At 37.2% G+C, this 24063-nt stretch overlaps 1 protein-coding gene across 15 annotated transcripts in view; it reads left to right on the top strand.

The window, feature by feature from the left end:
• Nucleotides 1–24063, top strand: part of NCOR1 (nuclear receptor corepressor 1) — a 189107-nt gene that overhangs the window by 65529 nt on the left and 99515 nt on the right. For 11 of the 15 annotated variants that reach the window (XM_044002711.1, XM_044002706.1, XM_044002709.1 and 8 more), the window contains exons 7-15: nt 5693–5749; nt 6756–6808; nt 7146–7172; nt 9480–9546; nt 11690–11862; nt 12818–12908; nt 17061–17239; nt 18762–18816; nt 21124–21255. In XM_044002711.1, the coding sequence (XP_043858646.1) occupies nt 5693–5749; nt 6756–6808; nt 7146–7172; nt 9480–9546; nt 11690–11862; nt 12818–12908; nt 17061–17239; nt 18762–18816; nt 21124–21255 (834 nt within the window). The remainder of the gene's footprint in view (nt 1–5692; nt 5750–6755; nt 6809–7145; nt 7173–9479; nt 9547–11689; nt 11863–12817; nt 12909–17060; nt 17240–18761; nt 18817–21123; nt 21256–24063) is intronic. The other 4 variants (XM_044002710.1, XM_044002704.1, XM_044002702.1 and 1 more) reach the window with 3 other exon arrangements.

The following is a 24063-nucleotide window of genomic DNA, read 5'->3' as shown; positions in this document are numbered from 1 at the left end:
ATTTGAACTCAGGTACTCCCGACTCCAGGGCCAGTGCTTTATCTACTGCGCCACCTAGCTGCCCCCTGTACAACCTTTTGATAGATAGAGAAGCATCTCTTGTTATTCTGAATGTTGTGCCCAAAGATAAAAATCCTCCCTGACTGTTCATTCTCTTGCATTGTAACATTAGTATAAGTCTAGCTTCTCTTAAAATCCTAAAAGATGGAAGATTGACTTAATGTAAAATCTGTAATTAATATTAGGGTCTCTGATAGTGAAGAGGTTAACTGCTTCGTTGGTTAATTATTGCAAAATTGTCTACTTTATGGCATACTTATTGCTTGGTATTTGCCATCAGGACTCACCCTCAGTAGTCTTAAAAAAATTGCTATTGATCAAGCCTAAATAGCTGGGCACCGCAAAAAAAGGGGAAGAATTTTAGCGATAAGGTCTAGAAATAAAAGAACAGTTTCTTCCTCATTCTTTCTTATTTACCTCTGCCAACTTGATAGCAGATTGGGTCTGTCAGACTTAAATTATTAGTTTTTGTGTTAATGATTATGATGCTGACTTTTCCTAATACGTTTTTGTTTATTTACTCAAAAAACCTTTATGAAGTATCTATTATGTCATTGTGCTCAGTCCTTGCAATATACAGATGTATAGGGACTCTGCTTCATTAGAATTCATTCTAAAGCAGAGACGTCTGTGTTAAACACATTTGATTGAATTCAAGAAGTGTCAAGTTCTTGGATTACAAAGACAAAATGAAAACTAAAATGCAAGGAAGAATGAGTTCCGTACAGAGGGGAAGGTGAGAATCTAAGGTTTATAAAACACTTTACATCATTTCGTTTTATCTTTACACCAGCCTTCTGTTTGGCAGGTGATATGTTCTTGATTTTTCTCCAACCCCCGTTTTAAGGCATTTGAGTGTGTGCAGCTTGAGTTCCTAAGATGATGTGTACACAAGGAGTTGTATGAGGAGCCTTAGCTACCAACCACTAGGATGGTTGGAAGCCCAAGGTCAAACATTTTAGGATTAAGCTCCTCTGGAAGAAAATTCTACTGGAGTAACATTTAAAGTTCAGACTAGGATTCACTCAGTCTCCAAACATACAGTTTTGCCAGGGTAATACTAAAAACAGTCTCATGACCTGCAGTTACTTCACACAGCTGTGGACTCCAGAAATATTCACTGGTTCTCAAGTTTCAGAATAATACACATTGGAAACTAATTGTTGGAGTTCAGCAGAGCAATTTCTCCCAATACCCTGTTTGTTTATTTGGGGGTTAGGGAGTACTCTGCAAATGAATGACACTGGAGTGCAAGAAGGAACTATAAATATGGGTTATAATCTTTTGCCTCATGATTTAAAGTAGTATGGGAAAATGTGACTTTAATTTTGCCTAAATTTGTTAGGAACTTGATATACTTAGTAGCAATTAAGCCAACAGTTTTGAACTTGAGTCACAAAACATCAGAGTTGGAAGGGACCTTAAAGATCATCAAGTTCAGCTGGTGCTCAAATAAGAATTTCCACTCTCATGAACCTGACAAGTAGCCATCCAGCCTCTGTCTTTTCCAATGGGGAGCTCACTGCCTCCTGTAATAGATGTCACCTACATTGGTGTAACTCTTATTGCTTTTTTCTCTCTGCAAGTTCCACCTGCTTGCTGGTCCTTGTTCTGCCCTCCGGAGCCAAGCAGTATAAGTGTAAGCCCTCTGCACATGGGACCCGGTCAGATATTTCAGCAGAATTATCACATTGTTCCTCTCTCCAGCCCTCATTCTCCCAAAGTGGGGAAAACCAAGGTCTCTTCAGGCTTACCACGTCTAGTTCCTTCAGCCAGTTCTCCTTCGACGTGGTCTTGGAGCCTTCACAATTCTGGTTGCCTTCTTTGGTTTTGTTTTTTTAAATAATATTTTATTTTATTTCCCCCCAACTACATTTAAAAACAATTAACATTCTTTTTTTTTTTTTAAGTTTTGGGTTCTAAATTCTATCCTTTCCTTCTTCTCCCTCCCTGAGATGGTAAGCAATCTGATAGGGATTATACATATTCAGTGATATAAAACATTTCCATATTAGTCATTTTGTATAAGAGGACTTGAACTTTAAAAAAAAAATGAAAGTGAAGAATGTAAAAACCAGTCTGCTTCTATCTGTATAAAGACGCTGGTTAGTTCTTTTTCTGGAGGTGGAGAGCATTGTTCATTAAGAGTCCTTTGAATACTCATGAATGGGATTCTTTCCTTGTTCTTTAAGAACTTGGTTCGATTGATATTTGGGCTCTGCTTTTAAGGGAATTTCCTAAGCAAATAGTGTAAAATAGTATATTCCTTTTTTGAATTTTTGTAGTGATTTTTTTCCCTGTCATTATACTTTGTTTTTCCAAATTAAATTGTATACTCCTTAAGGTTAGGGACTTATAGTAATTGTATCAAAGGCAGCACCTTAACCCTGTCTTGTTAATAGGTATTCAAATATTGATTTTTGTTGTGTACTATATTAAGATTATGAGGAGGATTGTCTACCTATTAAAGGAATTATTTTGTTTCCATATACCTTGTATCATTAATAGATACACTAACAATATTAATAAAAACTAAATTTGTTTAGGTTCCTGATTGCTGTGTTAGCTGTATCATTTTTTTGGTTTTGTTTTGTTTTTTTGAAGGGCAGTGAGGATTAAGTGACTTGCTCAGGGTCACACAGCTAGTAAGTGTCAAGTGTCTGAGGCCGGATTTGAACTCAGGTCCTCCTGAATCCAGGGCTGGTGCTTTATCCACTGAGCCAACTAGCTGCCCCCTTTTTTGTTTTTGGTTTTTTGCGGGGCAATGAGGGTTAAGTGACTTGCCCAGGGTCACACAGCTAGTAAGTGTCAAGTGTCTGAGGTCAGATTTGAACTCAGGTCCTACTGAATCCAGGGCCAGTGCTTTATCTACTGTGCCACCTGGCTGCCCCCAGCTGTATCATTTTTATATAGTCACTATCCATGCAGTCCTTTTTATTCTAGTTATAGGTTAAAATTATAGTACTTAGATAGATAGATAGTACTTCTTAAAAACAAGTCTAATTCTGTTTGCTCAATATTGAATGTCTACTCTATTTTTGTTGCTGTTCACTAACTCAATCCAACTTCAGTTTAGCCTGAATTAGTAAACATTATTATACATTGGCAAATGAAATCAGTATTCAGGCCAGAAATGTGTTCCAGATTACTTTTTAAAATGATTTTATAGTCAGTCAATTTTAGAGAAAATTCTAAAATATCTAGTACTCCTTTTAAAATTGTCTTGCTGTTTAGCTGCTTAATTTCTATTTACCTTTAACCATTCTCAAAGTTTTAGTTATTCCCAATAAACATGGAGGGCAAAGTAAGAATGTCCCTTCTCCTCACCAGTAGTTGATATAGTTTTAGAATGGTGACAGTGTTACAACATGAGAAAGAAATTAATGGCATGAACATTGCCATGAACAGAGGGGGAAATAATCCCTATTTGTAGAATATATGATGGTTTACCTAGAAAACTCCAGAGAATCAGCAGAGACTAATCGAGACCTTTAGCTTCATGAAAATAACAATGCTCAAAATAAACTAGCACAAATGAACAGTATTTCTTTATAGCATATTTTTAAAAAAGAAAATAATAGAAAGTTAAATTATTCAAAATAATAGCAAAAAAGGACTTATTTGATTACAGAATACTCTAAAGAATTTGTGAACAAATGAAATAATTGGAAGGATATTAATTGGGTTAAGCCATTATATTAAAAATGGTGATACTACCTATATCATAGATATAATGCTGTACCAATAGAATGTCCAAGGACTTACTTTATATGCTATTTTATAGAAGTGGACAAAGTACCAAATTCATTTGGAGAAACAAAAGAATCTAGAATTTCGAAGGCTATGTGAAAAAATAGTAGGAGTGAACAAGGAAATAGTATTTCCAGACCTCAAATTATATCATAAGGCAGGAATCACTAAAACTATGATGCTGGGCAAAAAATAGAAAGTAAATCAGAGGAATAGACCAGATAAGCATGAATCAGAAACAATTGAACTCCTAACTTTGGCCTCAAGAAATCTGAGAACATAATAGAAAGCAGTTTGGCAAAATATTAGGTTTAAACCAGCCTCCCACACCCTGTACTGCAATTAAGTTTCAGATGGTTATTTAAATTAAATATGGAAAATGTCATCATTTAAAGTAATTGGAGTAAAATGGATAGAAGTATTTTCCACGACCTTAGGGTGAAAATTCTTAAGCAAACAAGAGATAGCAGTTTCCTAAAGATAAAATAGATAATTTCTGTCACATAAAACTGAAAAAAAATTTCCTTTGGATAAAATCAACACAACTAAAATAAAAAAGAAAGCTATCGATTAAAAAAAAAATCTTTGTGGGGTCAGCTAGGTGGCGCAGTGGATAAAGCACCGGCCCCTGGATTCAGGAGGACCTGGCTTCAGACACTTGACACGTACTAGCTGTGTGACCCTGGGCAGGTCACTTAACCCTCGTTGCCCTGCAAAAAAAAAAGAAAGAAAGAAAAGAAAAAAATATTGGAAAAAAATCTTTGCATTAAATATCCCTAGTGGTCTGAGAATTAAGATGTAAGGAGAATTAGCATAAATACTTAAGATTGAGCCATTTTCTGGTAGATAACTGATTAACCACATGAAAGATTCCAGTTTACTACTGATAAATAGAAATGCAAGTCAACATAGCACAGATATTATATCCAGCAAACTGTCTTAATTTGACAAACCAAGAAATAGTTTATATTGGAGCAGTGGTGGGAAAATAGGTACATGTACTGTTGGTGGAATTTCAAATGTACAGATGCGCGCGCGCACACTCACACACACACACACACACACACACAGACATAGACACACAGGTGCCCGCACCCAAAGACAGAAAGATCCCATATATGCTAAGATATTCATTACAGCACTTTTTGTGGTATAAAAAAACCAAAACAACTAGAAATAAAGGTGTCATTCAATTGGGAAATGGCTAAACAAATTGTGCTACATGAATGTATTGGAATGTTACTATGCCATAAGAAATGACAGATATGAAGATTCAGATAAATGGAAGAATTACGTGGATGGATGTAGAGTATAGTAAGTCAAAGCAGGAAGACATTCTGCTTAGTGCTTACAGTAATGTAAACTAAAAGAACAACCACCAAAAACACTTGGAACTGTGGAATTGAAATGACCAGGCTTAACAGCAGAGAAAAAAACTACACCTCTCTTTGTCATAGAGGACAGCGATTTTGATTATAGAATATATAGAGAATGCAAATGTTATCCAAAGTAGGCCATGTGCTTGCTTTCACTGAACTATTTTCTCTCTTTTAATCTGTTACAAGGGGAAGGCTTTTTGGAGATAACAAAGAGGGAAGGGATATATTTGAAGATGTAAGAGCAAAGTGTGTTAAAATTGTCTGTGCTTTAGATAATGATGCTGGTGAAAACGCGATCTATCCAATTGTATTGGGTGAGAGGTGTATGATACAAGTCAAGAAGGATCAGGTTGCTCTTCTCCCTCCCCCCATAACACAAGGGAAGTACATTTGGAAATAAAGACTTTGTAGAAAGGACAGATTTCTAAAGTATTCTTTTAATGTATAATTGTTTTGTTTTTATTTATAATTATTCAGTACAATAATATCTTTGTTACTTATAGAAAAAAGCAGAAGAAGCTCATAAAATTTTTGAAGGTCTTGGCCCAAAAGTTGAACTGGTAAGTGAGCCTTCACTTTTTGCTTATATCATTTTCCTGGGTCCTCCTTATTTTGTTTTTACCTTTTAAGACTTGTCCATTTTCTCTTTTAAAAAAATTGATGACTTTTGTTTTTTTATCACGTACATTTTTGAATGCAACTATCCTTTAGTTACATCCCCTTTACCCAGAACACCTTTGCTTATAACAAAATTAAAAAAGAAAAACAAAACAGTGGAGAACTTATTCTCAACATGATTTAGTTGGGTCTATGGTGGATACTTCGATTAACTGTTCCACACCTTAAGAGGCAGTTGTTACGAATTGCTAGGGCCACAAAACATTCCTCCCTTGATTCCAGCCTTTGGATAGTCAGCCTCTCCATCCTTTATCAAGGTTAATTGTCTTGGATAAAAAAAAAACCTGGCCCATTGCAAGGACCAGTGCCTTTGCCCCTTCATAGGGCTGGAAGAGCTTGTGCTCTTCCAGCTTACCTTTTGGTAAACCTTCTGGGCCAAAGCATTCTAGCCAAACCCGGGTGGATCTTTAATTGATCAGTGGAAACTCCTCCTGCTACTGAAGCCATACTTCTCTATTTTCTCACTGTGCATAAGAAAACGGAGGGTTATCAGTTTGGTTATTTCTATCTTTGGGCAAGTAAGCCTTTTATCCACCATGTTTGGTAGGACAGAGCAAGAGTATTCCCAGTGGATTTTGTGTTATTATATTAGGCAGGAAAAGAATCAGTGATGATGCTAATGGCCACCTTAAACTTCCCTTGATTTAAAATACCCATAAAAACTTTATCATCAGACATGAGCTCAGTTTCTGGATTAAAAAAAAAATCTTCTCACTTTTAAAAAAGGAAAAACAAGACGAAAGAGATGGCTTCCTTTGGGCATGTGTGGATCTTAGTTTCAAATTTCTAAGTGAGAGAACATCCTAATTTCATGGCATACTTTCTGTTCCATTCTCCAGAGACATCAGGGCGACCCTTTGATGATTTCTTTTCTTTTTCATTTTACAGCCACTCTACAACCAGCCGTCCGACACCAAGGTGTACCATGAAAACATCAAGACGTAAGTATTGCTTGATCGTGAAATCCCGTCATTTAGAGGCCACCCATAAGCGCACGGCTCTCTATCAGTGAGGCTCTCCTCTTGGTCACTGCTTGCTGTAAGATAAGATCATAGAGGCCTTTGAGACTCGGGCCTTTGCTCTCATCTGGTTGTGTTAGCTCCCTTTGATTTCTTGGGGGTTGGGCGAGCAGCTTTGAGTTCCCCAAGATCAAAAGTGACATAGACTGTGACGTAACCTGGCTGGTTTTGTAATCGCTAGTAGAGAGTGGATACTGAACCTTGAAATGGCTTACCTTGAGGCTTGAATTTTTTGCCTCCTGTTTTGTCTTTTTTTCAGTGGAGCACCTGCAAGGCGCATGATGAAGTAAGATAATGAAGCTTTTTCATTTAAGACTAGTGATGACACCGTCCCCCACCAAGCCACATCTGCCATTGCAAAGTAGAAGCGCCACGGATCATTTTATCATTATTCACAATCCTATTCTAGGGAAATCCCTTCCATGCCTCTTGCCAGCTACGGTATTTGTAGACCCTTCTGCCATTTAACGTCCTGGCGCCTCGTGCCTTGGAAGCTCGAGGAGACTGCTCGCTCCCACAAAGTCCTTATCCTTGCTCATTGTAGGATGAGGCCTGGATGGATACCACTTTGGGGGCTCAGAGCTTAAGTGAAATGAAAATGACTTGCGTAACATAATTGCAGTGATCGTTAGGGTTCTTGCCTTTTTTTTTTTTGTTTGTTTATTTTGTTTTTGTTTTGTTTTTAAATTTGTAATTTAAAAATACTTTTTGGTAAATTATTTGCTAGTGAGTTACCAAAAAATGAGATGAGTTTCAGTAGAATGTTTTTATTGAATGTTTTGTTAACCATAACCAGAAGATATATTGTTTATTAATATTGATGCCAATGGCACATTGCTCTTAAGTTTTTTCATTTCTTACTGAGAGTACAAGTGAAACAGAATACCCCATTGCACTCATCAACAAGAGCTCACTCAAGAACTGGTGGCAAAGATAATTTAGCAAAGAATGCATAAGAATATATGAAAAACAATTGACCTGAATTCTGGTCTGTGATACAGCCTGTTAAATCTAAGATTCACATTCAAATAATTTCACATTCTTATTGACTTCTATTGTGGGATGCTAGTATAGTAGTAGACTATAGAAGGAGTTTAATCAGATTTATAATAAAATATAAAGTATTTTAAATATAAAATACGAAGGGCAGCTAGGTAGCACAGTGGGTAGAACACTGGGCTTAGAATGAGGGAAGACTCATCTTTGTGAGTTTAAATCTGGCCTCAGATATTTATTAGTTTGGTAACCTTGGGCAAGTCCCTTAACCCTGTTTGCCTCAGTTCCTCGTCTGTCAAATGAGCTGGAGAAGGAAATGGCAAAACCACTCCAAGATCTTTGCCAGGAGAGCCCCACAAGGGGCCTCGAAGAGTCAGGCACGACTGAAACAACTGAACGTCATAATGTTTTCACAGATTAAATCTGTGATACAGACACGAATAGTATCAGACAAAATCTAGATAACTTTTCAGAATACCTCATTTCAATTACTTTGTGTGTGCATTATGTCTCCCTCTTGTAAATTTCCTGAGGGGTGTTACTATCTTCTATTTCATTTGTATTCTCTGGTGCATTCAGTCTGTTTGACTGAGTTTTATCATATGTTTGAGTTCTTAGCAAACTACCTTTTCAAATAGTATCTACAAATTGTGATGGATTTGCATTCTTATTTATCAAGAGACTAAAATTAGATAAAATTGAATGTATGTGAAATATTTGACCTGCATACAGTTAAATGTATGTTATGCATACAGTAATTGAACTTATACGTAATATAATACACATAATTATTGTTTTTCTGTGGCAGTTTATATAGCATTGATAAAGTATACTACAATGATTCTCTATAGTTCTTGGCTACTTTGCCTATAGTCCATTCTCAAACTATTCCTGTAGTTGCAATGGAACAGTGACATGGTTAATCTAAAAGTCATTTCCGTTTTGCTTTGGGATATATTTTTTGGCACAGATTTAATCTGTGCTGCTTTTGTTTGTAAATTCACAAAACTTCAAAATGATGAAAGCATGTTTCTTCATAGAGACACCTGCTAAATTATTTCTAATTAGTTGCTGGAAATGGACTCTTTGAATTCTCAGACTGTGAGAAATAAACTATCTACAGTGGGCCACATGTTTCTTGTGTAAAGGAGGCACTTACCTTACTCAGCCCAGCCTTTCCTGGGCAATTGGGTCAAGAGAGAGTCATTTTATCTTAGACCCCTCAGCTCCTGCAACCTTTCCTGGTTTGGAAGAGACAAAGAGGCTGCTTATGGCAAGATGAAGGAGAGTAGACATGTCCTGTTTAATTTGAAAGCTTGATTTTTCTCTTTTTAGTTGAGCAGGAATACTTGAGAATTGACTTTATTTCTATGAGCTCCTCTAGTCTGGAAGAGTTAGCTTTCTAGGCTATTATAATTATTAAACTTAGCAATTTTTCAGGCTAGAAAAATAATTTTGAAATAACTGTTATATGAAAGTTATTCTCAAGTCATCTTGACTTGATTTCCCATGTCATTACATTGTTTGGTGAAGAGAATAAATCAATGATTGACTTGTATTATTTTCTCACTTTCACAAATGATATTTTCTCTTCTAGAAACCAGGTGATGAGGAAAAAACTCATCTTATTTTTTAAAAGAAGAAATCATGCAAGAAAGCAAAGGGTGAGGGCTTCTCCTTATTGACTTGATGTCTATGAGATTCGTATAAACCTTTTTGTTTGTTTGCATAGGCAGACACAGTTCTCCGCACCGTGGCCAGGAGGAACAACTGTGTGCAGAGTTATGCTGATGAGGATGTTGGCTTATGTGTAATAAAAACCTCCACCAGCTTTGTGGGGGCGTAGTTTACATATTTGTGTATGTCATTCTTAGATTGGTGCGATATTTTATGTTCTTTTCAGCCAGAATAAGACTATTGGTAAGTGGTTTTAAAAATATTTATGAAGATCAAGTGGGGTGGCCTACACTTTGTTTCCCTAACTTTTAAATTAATGGAATAATTTTGCTTCAATTTCCCTTTCTTTATTAAAAACCTGGTCATGTAATAGAAATGTTTCAGTTTAAAAGTGGCAAAAACCTTAGTTTTATAACATAATTATGCCTTGATTTTTTTTTTTTACCATTTAGAATTTTATTTTCCCACATTACATGTAAAATACAGATTTTGACATCAATTTTTTTAAAACTTTGTGTTCCAAATTCTCTTCCTCCCTTTCTCACTCTCCCCACCCAAGAACTCGAGCAATTCAATATAACTACACACGAGCAATCATGCAAAACATTTCCATATTAGCCAGGCTGTGAAAACAGACAAAAACAAAACTTCAGATAAAGGAACTAACAAAAAGAAATTATGCTTTAATCTGTATTCAGATAACATCAGTTCTCTGTAGATGGATTGCATTTGATTATGCCTTAATTTTAACCAGTCTAATTCTTTTTGAAAATAAGTCATAGTAAATTTTATCTCTATTTTCCATTTTATGGTATTCTTCACATTGACATTTCTTAGACCAACAATAGTTTATCTATTTGCACTTAAGATATCAAAATAAAATATTAGACATTATTTAAGTTCAAACCAAAATGAGTTTGTAGCTTTATTTTAAAGGCTTTGAATGTTGTGTTTTAAGAAAAAACATAGATTGGGAATTGGTGCTTAGTAGAAGACGTCAGATAACTTCATCTGTAATTTTTTTACTGCTGTCAAGTCTCAAGCCTTATAGTTTTTTTTTTAAAGAAATAATTTCAAAAAATGTCTTCTACTAATATGTAAAATCATTGTTATTAATAGAATAAATATTAATGCAAGCATTTATGACAAGGAAATTAATAGAATGATATCATATGAAGAGCTTTCAACGAGGAAGTCAGAATCCATCGAATATCAATTTTAGCATAACTTTCACTGGCTGATCACCTGGGACAAGTCACCGAACAACTTGCTGCCTTCATTATCCTCATCTGTAAAATGACCTTTGTGGTCCCTTTATTTCTAACATTTGGATTCTGAAAAATTGTTTTTTTCTGGTTGTAATTTGCTCACATGGGTTACCTGTCTTTGACATTTGAGCATGAACTTTGTATTTTACCTTTGCAAAGCTTTTAAATCAAATTTCTTTTCGGGAGACAACTTAATAATGAACACTTCTGATTTTTTTTTTATTACAGTGTTGTCAACTGAGTATGAATTTAATGTAGTCATCCTCTGTAATTAGCTATTGAAACACATGCAGGCCAAGTTACAGAGAAGGGGAGATTTGGTATGGTCCAACCAGCTATAGCTTATGGTGGTGAGATTCTTGTGCTTCTAAAAGCTTCTTCCCTGCTATTAGCCTGCTCTTAAGATTTTTCTACTGCCTTAACAACTGGTGTAATGTATAGTGTAGACAAGCTAAGTAAAACACACACACACACACACACACACACACACACACACACACACACAAACTTACATTCTATGACTACCTTTACCTAATTGAGTTGGGTAATAAAATCACTATTTACTTTGACCCTTCAGAGCAAAGACATCACCACTGAGTGATCTGCCTGGGGTTAAGTGACTTGCCCAGGGTCACACAGCTAGGAAGTGCCAAGTGTCTGAGGCTGGATTTGAACTCAGGTCCTCCTGAATCCAGGGCCGGTGCTTTATCCACTGCGCCATCTAGCTGCCCTGTTCACATTCTTTTTAAAGTGTAACCCCCTTTGACAAAACAACATTTTGGTGACACGTTGTAGTAATGTTACTCAAATACTTTCAGTTATATTTTGTCCATAATTAATTTCTCTTTTCCGTATTTAATAGGAACAAAAAATCTGTCAGCGTTATGATCAGCTCATGGAGGCATGGGAGAAAAAAGTGGACAGAATTGAAAATAATCCCCGGAGGAAAGCTAAGGAGAGTAAAACCAGAGAATACTATGAAAAGCAATTTCCAGAAATTCGGAAACAAAGGGAACAACAAGAAAGATTTCAGAGGTAGTAATGAATGGCTATAATATTTTTTCCCAGTTAAAACCTTACCCGTCACTCTCAATGTAGCAGACTTTCTTAAAGAAATTATTTTCAGCTTTACTGTATTTATTTAGAATCAAATACTGGGTCATCCGCTGCTATTGTTGTAAAATTCTTCTGTTTATTTGACTTTTGGGGCAAATCTAATTAGAAATGAATATTTAAATTGTTTTCTATTTTTAAATATGTAACCCTCTTTGGGAGTGACAGTGAGTATGGATCAAAATTCAGTGCAGAGCATCTGAGTGTCCACATTAGAGTCTAACTGTAGTCTTGACTCTAACAATACCTTTAAAATGGCTCGTGGTATTGCTAATTGATCACAAGCTATCCACTTTAAGAAATTTGGTGTTTTTGTTAGTATAATACCTGGTCTATTTTTCATTTTAGAAAATAAAATGCTGCTCGGTAAAGATTTTTGAATTCTTTGGCTTTTATTGTCTCTTACAGACCAGAAAAATGAAAACCCTTTTCATCCCACTTTAGTTTCTATATAGGAGGGTATTTTTTTTTAAACATTGGGCATATTTCTCAGCTTCTAATGCTACTTTTGGCTGAAAGGCAGACCAGAGGCTCCTGTCTGAAGTTTAGATGAAATCAGCATCTGTAAAAAAAAAACAACAAGGGATTCTAAGAATACTTTTCCAGAAGGTTCTCCCATATGCGCACTTGTTGAGCATGTGGCCTTTCAATGTTTGGATTGGCTTTTAAATAGTTACTCATTTACATGATGATAGCCTCATGTTACCTAGCCTGCTTATTCAGTCAAATTTTAAAGTTTTTCTTGTTCATTTTTGTATTTTAAGGTTATTTAAAAAACCAACATTCCTCCAGAAATGAGGACAGTTAATTTAATGGCCATATACTTTCAAATGTCAAGATCTTTTAATCTGCTTTGAACTTTCCTTCTTGTGTCTAGGGTTGGGCAGAGAGGAGCTGGTCTTTCCGCCACCATTGCTCGAAGTGAGCATGAGATTTCTGAAATCATTGACGGCCTCTCTGAGCAGGAGGTGAGGCTGATTGATCTTTACTGAGGGTCTCTTCTGTAGGTGTCATGGTGCTGCTTTCAGTCTTAGCCCCTAGAGATCTAGAAATCCTTTGTGCTTTATTCCAGGAAGTAGAGAACTCTGTCAATGATTGATTGCATCTTCATTGTTCACTTTCCCAAAAGATTAACTAGATCTTTCCACCCACTGGGTGTGGGGGTAGACTTATTTACAGATTTAACTACAGAGTTAGTTCTTCAGGGTTTGCACAAATCAAGAATAGCTAGGGTGAGGATAATTAGAAAGGGCAGCCAATTTATTTGGTTTTGTTTTTTTGTGGGGCAGTGGGGGTTAAGTGACTTGCCCAGGGTCACACAACTAGTAAGTGTCAAGTGTCCGAGGCTGGATTTGAACTCAGGTCCTCCTGAATCCAGGACCGGTGCTCTATCCACTGTGCTATCTAGCCGCCCAGGGCAGCCAATTTAAACCTCCTCTTAATGAACTCCATAGGGCAGTTGTTTGAATTTCTTTTGATGCACTTCCCATAAAACAAGCTCTATCTAGTCTATAGGTCTTGGGGCTTGAATAACCCATATCTAGTTACCTTGTAATTACTAAGTAAGTGAAAAGAATGTAATGTAATCATAAAGAATGTGATATAATGTGATGTAACCTCTAAAGAGAAATTATGATGGTTATGAATCACCTGGATCCCTTTTTCATTTAGTTCTCTTTACTTCTGAATCTTTAGATTGGTGATACTTGATGTTTAGGGGGTGGTTTAGGTGGCTAGATTGTTTGATAAGTAAAGCAGGAAGGGCAGTCGGAGAGGTCCCTCAGATCCCTTTTTTGAAGGAGTCATGGCATCTGGCTTCTTTCTGCTTGCGTGATGGCAGTTTCCCCATCTCAGTGGTCCCTTCATGCCTGATCACAGAATTATAATTTACAGCTGGAAGGAGCCTCTGAGCCTGTCTGGTTCAGCTTTCCCTGTGAGAGATAAGGTCATGGGCCCAGAGCAGGGAAGGGTCTTTGAAAAGGCCTTTAACTGAGAAGCAGCAGAACTGTGAGTTGGGTGCAGCTCCTCAAACTCCAGATCAAGGGCGATTCCCACTGGTCAGCTGCTATTTGCATTTTTCATTACAGATAATTGATGGATACTTAGAGAAGAAATAAGGTGTGTGATTATATGACATTGGTCCATGTGCCTAAAATGATGAAGTATTCTTTTTTTTTTTTCATTTTTTGAATATTTTATTTCCCTCAATTACATGTAAAAACAATTTTTCAGTATTCTTTACCCATGGGCAATCCATTCCCTGGCAATGGGAAGTCTTTTTAAGATGCCAAATCTCTTATGGCATTTCTCCTGGCTGAACTTCATCTCTAGGTGAAGCACTGTTTGACCTGAGTTTGCATTATGGATGAACCCGTTCAGAAATTTGCAAAACTTTAAAGTGATGAAGTCAGACTGTGAAGACCCTCTTCAGGAGGACCTGAAAAGTTATTATGTACTTTTCCAGTCCTTCCCCATTCTTCCGTCTTCCTGTCCCTAACCGTGCTTAAGGGGGTCTCTGACTGTATAGGCAGAAACAGTATTCCTGTGGAACTGATCTTGTTTGTAAAACTAATTAATGTTGGTATACCTGTAGTTTTAATGTAGGTGGAAAAAAACCCACCCCCACTGGATTTTTGAGTGAAAAGATGTGCATTTGACTTCTAGTGACCTTTAGTCACCTCTGTTTCCTAATCTGTAAAATAGGTTTAATAATCATACCCTGTGCCTACGTCATAGTGTCATGGGGATCAAATGAAAAACTGTAAAATTCTCTTAAGGAGAGTAACCTACTAAATTAAGTCAGCTCTTATTGTCATTATTACAACCTTCTGTATGGTTACCAAATAAAGGGATAGAAGTAATTTGGATGGATCTGCCAGATGTTCCCTTGGAACTAGCTTAGCCTCAGGTATAATGACCAAACTTCAATTTAGGAGACTTAAATTTGGATCCATCCTTCCCCCAACACTTGCCAGCTGTGGAATCAAGGACAAATCACTTAACCATTCAAAAGCCACAGTTCACATCCTACAAAAGGGCAAAAGAATTCCTTCGTCCCATGATAATCACATCAAACTTGGGTGAGGAAAGCACTTGGCAAATGTGAAAGCCTGTTGGGAGGCATGACTATTCTGTGTGGGAGTGTGTGTGTGTGTGTGTGTGTGTGTGTGTGTGTGTGTGTAGTTGTTTTATGTTGGAGTTGCAAGGGTCTAAGTCAATAGAGTTCTTTAATTAAGAAACAATTCAGTTTGTTTAAAATGTAGTATCCCAAGGTTGGCAGTCTGTTTGTCTGTGTTTAGATTTTTATCTAAAGATGGTGTCCCCCTTTAGAGCCTTTTTTGGAAGTTTTCTTTGTGTGATCTTGTTGAAGTCACTTAACCCCCTGGCGTCCCACTTTATCTTCGGAATGAGGGAATTGAACTAGATGGTTGCTAAGGTTCCTTCCTTCCAGCCCATCTATGCTGCAGATTGGCATCTGCGAAGGGGGCGGGTCCTTTGGCACCCAGTCTCATCCTGAAAAAGACTCTCCAGTCACTGGTCACCCACATTTTCACTTGGAGAAATTGAATGAGGGGAACCTACTGACTATGGAAGCAGCCCATTTCCATCAAGCTTTAATTTCTCTTTTTGGAATTTTAACTCCCACACATTCCTTGTAGTTCTGCCAAACAAAGCCAAGTTTAGTCATTTTCCACTCAACAACCCTTCAGATACTTATGCAACTGTCATGTACTCACCAAGCCTTTGATCTAGGACTAAAGGTCCAGAATTGTTTCAGCCCCAGAGACCTTACCATACCACTCGTGTCTTCCCTAAGGTGTACCACTGAGAACTGTGCTTCACATGGGGTCGATATTGATCCCTTGTTAGCATGAAGCACCATGGTGCTTCTCTTAATGCTGTTTTCAGTTGTGTTTGCTTTCTTGGCTTTCACATCATTCTGTTGACAGACATCAAGCTAATATTATTAGCTAACATTTATATAGTGCCTGCTGTGTGCCAGGCACTGTGCTAAGCCCTTTACAAATATTATCTCATTTGATTCTTGCAACAACTCTGGGAGGTTGGTGCTGTTGTTATCCCCACTTTAGAGATCTGGAAACTGAGGCAAACAGGTTAAATTCATTTCCAAGGGTTATACAGCTAGTTGATGTCTGAGGCTGTTCCCTTGCTGCCCATCATTGTCATCCCAATCTGTATTGCATTCCTCTGAGACAGACTCATGATTTGGTTCCTGAGGTGATCTATTTCCTCTTTCTATGTACATGGTCCCAGTAGTATTTATTCTCTGATGATAATATCAATGGTTTTCCCCTCTATAGAGTGTCACCCAGATCCTCTTTGCCATGCACCTCCACTCTGGTGCCTGCTTACTTCTCATGTGTATACTTTTTTTTTTTTTTTTTTGTGGGGCAGTGAGGGTTAAGTGGCTTGCCCAGGGTCACACAGCTAGTAAGTGTCAAGTGTCTGAGGCCAGATTTGAACTCAGGTACTCCTGAATCCAGGACCAGTGTTTAATCCACTGTGCCACCTAGCTGCCCTTGTATACCTTCTTAATGTCCCATCTGCATCCTTTCTTCACCTTCTCTTTTCTTGTTTATTAGCTATACTTTGTGCATTTTTTTAGACATCTGAAGTCATGGATTTTTTTTTTGTAGGCTATTTTCTTGAAATTTTTCTCCTTGAACTAAAATTATTCTTATTTGCCAAATTTGAGTATCATTTTTAAAAAGCGATCTGTATATTTATTGTTTTTAAACAGCACTCGTAGAGCATCTGTTAGCAGGGACAGACTTTTATATAGCACTTTTAAATCATAAAGGGCTTTATGTGTGTCTTTTTCTTGAGTCCTTCTAATAGAAGATGAAGAGTTTGCACATTCTTCCCATTTTGCAGAGAAGAAAGTGGAGCCTCTGAGAAGCTAAGTGACTTTTTCAAGGTTATGCATCTAGGAAACACCCAGAGTCTCCTCCCCTCATTGTGCCCCAATGTACTGCTTCCCTGTAGCATTCTCCCAGGTGTTGTACTTCTGCCACTGAACTGTGTGTCCTTTGTGTAGTAGTACAGTTTAAATAGCTGCTTTTAATGGCATCCCAAGTAAACTTCTTTTCTTTTTGTAGAACAATGAAAAACAAATGCGTCAGCTTTCTGTCATTCCACCCATGATGTTTGATGCTGAACAAAGAAGGGTGAAGTTTATCAACATGAATGGTCTCATGGAGGATCCTATGAAGGTTTATAAAGACAGACAGTTCATGAATGTTTGGACCGACCACGAAAAGGAGATCTTTAAGGAAAAGTAACCAGAATTTTATTTTTTATGACTATGTATATTTATTTTTTTATTTTTATTTTTTTGCAGGGCAGTGAGGGTTAAGTGACTTGCCCAAGGTCACACAGCTAGTAAGTGTCAAGTGTCTGAGACCGGATTTGAACTCAGGTCCTCCTGAATTCAGGGCCAGTGCTTTATCCACTGTACCACCTAGCTGCCCCACAATAATTTTATTAAGTAATTAGTTAATAAGTATTTCTGTCCTAACAACTTTGTAGCCTTTTGAAAAAAATAATTTACAAAAATTGGAAAACAAAAAATATTTAATTCTTTTTTTTTTTTTTTTTTAGTAAGGCAATTGGGGCTAAGTGACTTGCCCAGGGTCACACAGCTAGTAAGTTTTAAGTGTCTGAGGCCGGATTTGAACTCAGGTACTCCTGAATCCAAGGCCAGTGCTCTATCCACTGCGCCATCTAGCTGCCCCAAAAAATATTTAATTCTTAAATAGCCTCAATTACTCTTACTACGGGGATGCATAGGCCTTTTAGCCACTGCACCACTTCTCAAACCTTGGAATCAGATTGGAGACCGCCATTCCATTCTCATTTCCTGTTCCATTGATTTTTGCACAGTACTTTTTATCATAGCAACCTCCAAAAACCTAGCTTTCCAAGGATATCACATTGCAAATGAAAACTGTCGAGAAGTTACTGATATAACCAAAAGCTCAAATAAACAGCAACCCATCTCAAATATTTGAGAACATCATTGAGAGGAACTTGATGTTGAAACCAGGAACTACTATGAGCTGGTAGTTTGTGTAAGATTTTAGCAGATGGGTTCCACTGTTTTTCCCTCAAAAATTGAAACTATCCCATGGCACCTCTGTGAGTTCCCTCTAGCACTGTGGTGCACAGTTTGGGAATAGCAGGTGAATATGATAAAGTGAAGGTTTTGGTTTTTTTTAAAGTTTGGACTAGAGCAAATTGTGTTTTAAACAGAAAAAGGAGTTACTGGATGGATGTCTTTAACAACTATTTTATATGTCCACTGAGGGCTGGCAATTGCATTAATTGCCATGGTTTATACCAGCTGTAGTGTAGCTAGTACGCTCCTACAAGGTATAATCAGTGGGTGTTTGGGTGAATAGGTCTTAGGAGGGGATTGGGTTAGTTGATCTGTAAGGCAGTTTCCATTTCTCACTCCATGATCCTATTATAAACATTGCTATGTGAATTTTCAAAGCTGTTGATTTAGCTCCTTAGTTTTCTTGTGTTGCTTATGTGTGAACGGTTCTTTTGTTCTTGTGTTTTGTAGTTATAGGGCTTGTCATATTTTTTGTTTGTTTGTTTGTTTTTAATTGTTTCAAGGCCAGTTGACTGGATATTTCGTGTTGAAGTAATAGCAACATCAGAGAATGTCAGGAGATAACTACTCCCCCCCCCCCCCCCAATCCCAAATGATTTGTTAGGTAGTATTTGTGGGTGTGTATGTTTCTTTAAAGTCTTATTCAACAAGACTGTTATTAATACATCTGCTTCAATTACAGGTTTGTCCAGCATCCAAAGAACTTTGGCCTTATTGCTTCCTACTTGGAAAGAAAGGTAATTAAAATTTTTCATTGAGATTTTTTTTTTTTTTGTGGGGCAGTTGGGGTTAAGTGACTTGCCCAGGGTCACACAGCTAGTAAGTGTTAAATCATTGAGATTTTATTAGGAAGAGGTGGTGGCAAAATTTTAACTGTTCCACATAATAATATGCATTAGGAAAAATTTATATAGAAATGCTTACATCCAGTTTCTTTTACAGACCCTAAAACATTATATAAATGCCACTTCTTTTATTGTTGTTGTTAGCCTGCAGTAAACAGTCCTTCAGTCTGGTGATATTTTCATTCCTTGAACCTTCTGCTGAGCTCAAGCAGTATTTATAGAGACATACAGGAGTGCACTGATCAGTGTTTAACAACCAGGTTCTCATCTCTCAAAAAATGTATGCATACACTCTTTTAAGATTAATCTGAAATATTCATACTTTAAATCTAGACAATCTACACATCAAATGAAGCCCTGATTTGTATTGATTGTTAATTTTTGTGTTGTCAGTACATTGAAAACTAACAATAGAAATGCCTCCAATAGGAGCTTACTGGCAGATTCTGGTACAGTAATCATCATTGCTCCAGTATAGCATGCCTTTTTTTTTAATATATCTATTGGAACTGGGATGCTCAAATGCATTTTCCCCACACATGAACTATTCGCACCTATAATCAATAAAAGGCAATATACCAAAAGATGTTTTCAGTATACATGGCATAAACATTCATAAGGTTAGTGGTTTTTAAAAATGAAAGTAAGGCCTTTCAAACCACGAAATAGACTTTCACACACGTTTTTCATAATGAAAATGGGACCTGAGTTTCCCTTCAGATGGAAACGAAGACTTGATTGAGATGTTATGAATACCAGTGCTTGTAACTGCAAGGTAGTATTTTCAGCATCTTGTGCAGTGAATTCTAACAATGTTTACTGATTTCAAAGTAGAAAATTATAAAATCAAATAATTGGATACCAGTAAACTAAATCTTTATATATATGTAATATAATATAAAATTGTATATAACAAATTAAACTCTTTGTTTTTCCTAGTTTACATTTAGCTCAGTACTTAGTACATTTACTTGAGACCAAACTGTGGTAAAAGGTATATTGGGGCTTTTTAATTTCTCTCACTTCAGTATAGTTTCTCACTTTTCTATTGGAATAGAAATTTTATTCAAGGGCTGCCCCTCTGAAAAATGGCAATTTAGTTGCAGACTGTTTTGGTCTTTGGCAACAATTAACATATTGAAGTGTGCTAGCTTCTGTGGTTAAATATTTTTTGTTCTTGACCAGTGAGTTCTAACCAGTGGATGCTAGTATCTTGCTTACTTGAGGTAGTTGCGGGCTTATTGCCCTCTATTTCCATGACATTTTGTTTCCAGCTTTCAGGACTTGCTAATGAGAAGGAGGGAAGCTCTTTCCTTCCCTCCTTCCAGCATGATCCTGTGAGGCTTGTAATTCCTTTGATTTGGATTTAATAAGATTTAGTTCCATGGATCCTTAGAAGACATTCATTTCTATAAAACAACAATAGAACAACAACCAAACTCCCAATTCGAACCTTAGTCCAAATCAGGGATGGATAGATTATAATGGAGAACATGAGCTGACCGGACTTTGACTTCATGCCCCCTTTATTGGTTATTTTATCAAATCATGCTGTGGATGTTCTCCCATAGCAGGAATTACTAGGGTATGATACATGGCGTGGTGTTCTCTTGGTCTTCTGCCAAAGCAATAGCTAGGGTAGAAAAAATATTAGAGAGCTTGGTAGTGCTTCAGCAGTCATTCTTCCTCATAATTGTCAAATTGTAAAGTAATCAGAAACACTCCCAGTTATGCAGACATAACTACCAGACTGAAATAGCCTTGTATTCTCTAGAAGAATTAAAAATCAAACACATTAAGAATTTCCAGTTGAAATATCACAATTCCCTGGTGTTTTGTCAACTTTGATAACAGTTACCAAGACTGGCTTAGCATGGCATTGCTAACAGTTCTGAAAGAAGGGATTGTGAATGAATGTATAATAAACTGTCAACATGCGGGGGATGTTAGTTCTGGGCTTCCTGATTTTTCTCATTTTGGGCATTGCTTACATGATTTGGATTTTAAGAACCCCAAATATAGATGTTTTTATACTAGGGAAAAATGTATAGAATATTTTGTGACAGTTGTCTTGTATGTATGGTTTGTGATCTACTTGTAAATGGAATTATTCAGAAAATTCTGTTGAAAGCATAACAGGCTGTATTTGCTACAGTCTCAGCCTTTTGAGTTCTGAAAAACTTGCTTATTTCATTTTAGAGTGTTCCAGACTGTGTTTTATATTATTATTTGACCAAGAAAAATGAGAATTATAAAGCCCTAGTAAGAAGGAATTACGGCAAACGCAGAGGAAGAAACCAGGTACGTGTCATCGCTGCTCCAGAAGAGAAGGTTGGTTTTGCTTTGTGGAAATGTGAAAACTGAATGCTGTAGGAATCCTCATCAAACCTTAAGTTTATATACTGAATGCATGTCCTACTTTTATTCAATTTAGACAGCTTTGTGTATTTGAAAGATCATATCACTTCAGCTTTTTTCCATTTAGAGTACATTTTTGATTAGTAAATTTGTGGTGAAAATTAGTTAACTTGCATAGGTTTTTTTCTTTTTTCCCCTAGTGTGTTACTAATAACATACATGATTTGTCTAATAGAGATTAATGCTTGTACTCTTGCTCACTGAAGGATTGGGGTTGAATAAAGATGGGGAGGAAAAAAACCACACCCACACCCTGGGAATGAGTTTCTCCACTGGTCTTACACAGTGAATGGGCCTATTCAGCCATATTCTTGTGCCTGTTTTTATTGGGCTTCCTTGGATTCTTACTTCCATTCAATGTTTAGGGTTATGGGCATTTTTCCTCTGTTGGTACCTGGCTAACTCTCTTCACCTTATGTTGGATTACTTGGTTCAAAAGTTCATTTTTTGCAATATTGCCTTAGAAGTCAGCTACAAACTTTCCACCTGTGTCTGTGATCTTTGGTTTCTTCTACAGCTTCTTCAGTGTGAGACTAAATTCTTAAGGAAACTTTGAATTTAGTTTAGTCTCATTTAAAGAAAGCTGTTTTGGGACAGCTAGGTGGCGCAGTGGATAGAGCACCAGCCCTGGAGTCAGGAGGACCTGAGTTCAAATCTGGCCTCAGACACTTAACACTTACTAGCTATGTGACCCTGGGCAAGTCACTTAACCCCAATTGCCTCACTTAAAAAAAAAATTAAAGAAAGATGTTTTCAATGGAAATGATTGATAATATTTTGGAAGTGACTCTTAGAAAGCCGGTCTTACTGACATTTTAAATGTCTTTTTCTAGTGTCTGAATAATTCAGTAGTTTATCTCTGTTCTTGACTTTGAAGAAGAAAATAAGATAACATGTCCTCCATTCAGACAGCTCAGCTTAACAGGGGAGACATGGCATGCACACAGATACCTCAGTGCCAAATAACACAGTAAGGTATCTGTTGAAGGGACAAGAAGTACTCTGAGATCTCCAAGAAGAAGGAAATAACTTCGGATTGGTGAGGGTAGGGGCAGGGGAGAAGGGAAATCAGGTAAGACTTCTGAGGAGAGATACCTCCTCTGGAGGAAGGTGCTCCAGTACATTGCATGGTTATTTCCTTGTTTGATGTGTCACTAGTACACTAGGGCATTGGATTTCCTACAGCTGGAAATGCCACGCTTAGTTTCTGTTTATTAAATACAAAAACCAGTTCTTCATCATCCAGTTGGTATAGCAGGGAAGCAAAGCGTATACAGAACATGAGTAGTGACTATTTAGGTAACTGTCACCGTATTATAAAATACATTATGGCTAAGAATATGGGCATTCCAATTGTAGAAAATAATAGTGAGCTGCTGGCTAGGATCTAAGTCCATTTGAAGTTTACTAGTGAGGAGTAAAATTGTCTCCTTTCTGTTTATCATCCTGGTTCGATAAGAATGAATTTGGGAGCACCAAGTGTTTGCCAAAAAGAAGAGCCAGCTCTTTGAGATCTTTCAGAGATCCCCAACTATAGCAAAGGAATCAATGAGAACTTGAAGTACAGTGGCAAACTCCAGGGGAAGGAAAAGATTGAGAGTATCAGGGAAACTTGTGTTTCCCAAAGAGCAAATGGTGACCTGTCTGACTGCTCACAGTGATAAAGTGGTGAGACTAGAGACTCTGCTGGATAGTCGCTTTGTTAGCCAGCTCCCAGAAGCCAGAGGTGGGAAGGCTTCTGTCTCACCGATATGGGAAGTAATCCTTCAATAACAGTGATCCCCATACTGGAAGAAGGGAACCACCCAAAGTTAAGATTTTTAAGCTTTGGGAAACAATAGAATTACTTTGCTATTATGTGAAATATTATTTTTAGTAGAAAACAATTATACATTAAAAAGTAAAACAAAACAAAAACTACCAATGCCTTTGTTGTCAGCAGTAGACATTCCCTTTTTCCAAGTTGTTTGTGAATCAGATGTTTGTAAATCCAGTCATTTAAGACAGGTGATGGGTAGGTAGTACCCCAATCCTGAGGAATCTGGTAGCAGCTCTCCTCTTTATTTATTTCAATTGGTTTTTTCCCAATTTTTTGTGGGGCCATGAGGGTTAAGTGACTTGCCCAGGGTCATACAGCTAGTTAGTGTCAAGTGTCTGAGGCCGGATTTGAACTAAGGTACTCCTGACTCCAGGGCCGGTGCTTTATCCACTGCACCACCCAGCTGTCCCTGCCCCCTTTATTTTTTAACAAAGCAAAAACCTCTTCTTATCAAGCCCTAATATATGTTTTGTGATTCCCATTTGCCTTTTTTGTGGTATCTCCCTTGTGGTGGCACTGGTGCTTTGGCTCTCTTTTTTCTAACCTGCGAGATTGGAATATTGAATCAGATGATCTTTTAAGCTCTAACATCTTTATAAGGTTAGGAAGGTGCTGCTGGCACTGACATGCTGTTCAATGAGGCATATGTCTTTAGATTCTTTCATTAGCAGTAAAGATACTTTGAGTTTTCTGTGTTCCCTCAGCCCCTTTTCTTTGTGATTGGCGGTATGTATTTTTGTGGCGACTGACCGGTGCTAAGGAGTTAATGAAATGGTTATAGAAGATAGTTTTTATCTGACCTTAATTGTCCTAACTGGCCCCTGTTTAGACAGTGGGTAAAAGAAACACTTAGGGCACGAAGAATCTCAAACCTGTTGTCAGCTTTCTCAGTCCTGCTTTGA

Source organism: Dromiciops gliroides, chromosome 4 (assembly GCF_019393635.1).
Source record: "Dromiciops gliroides isolate mDroGli1 chromosome 4, mDroGli1.pri, whole genome shotgun sequence".
Taxonomy (NCBI): Eukaryota; Metazoa; Chordata; class Mammalia; order Microbiotheria; family Microbiotheriidae; genus Dromiciops; species Dromiciops gliroides.
This window is presented reverse-complemented; position numbering and strand designations above follow the sequence as displayed.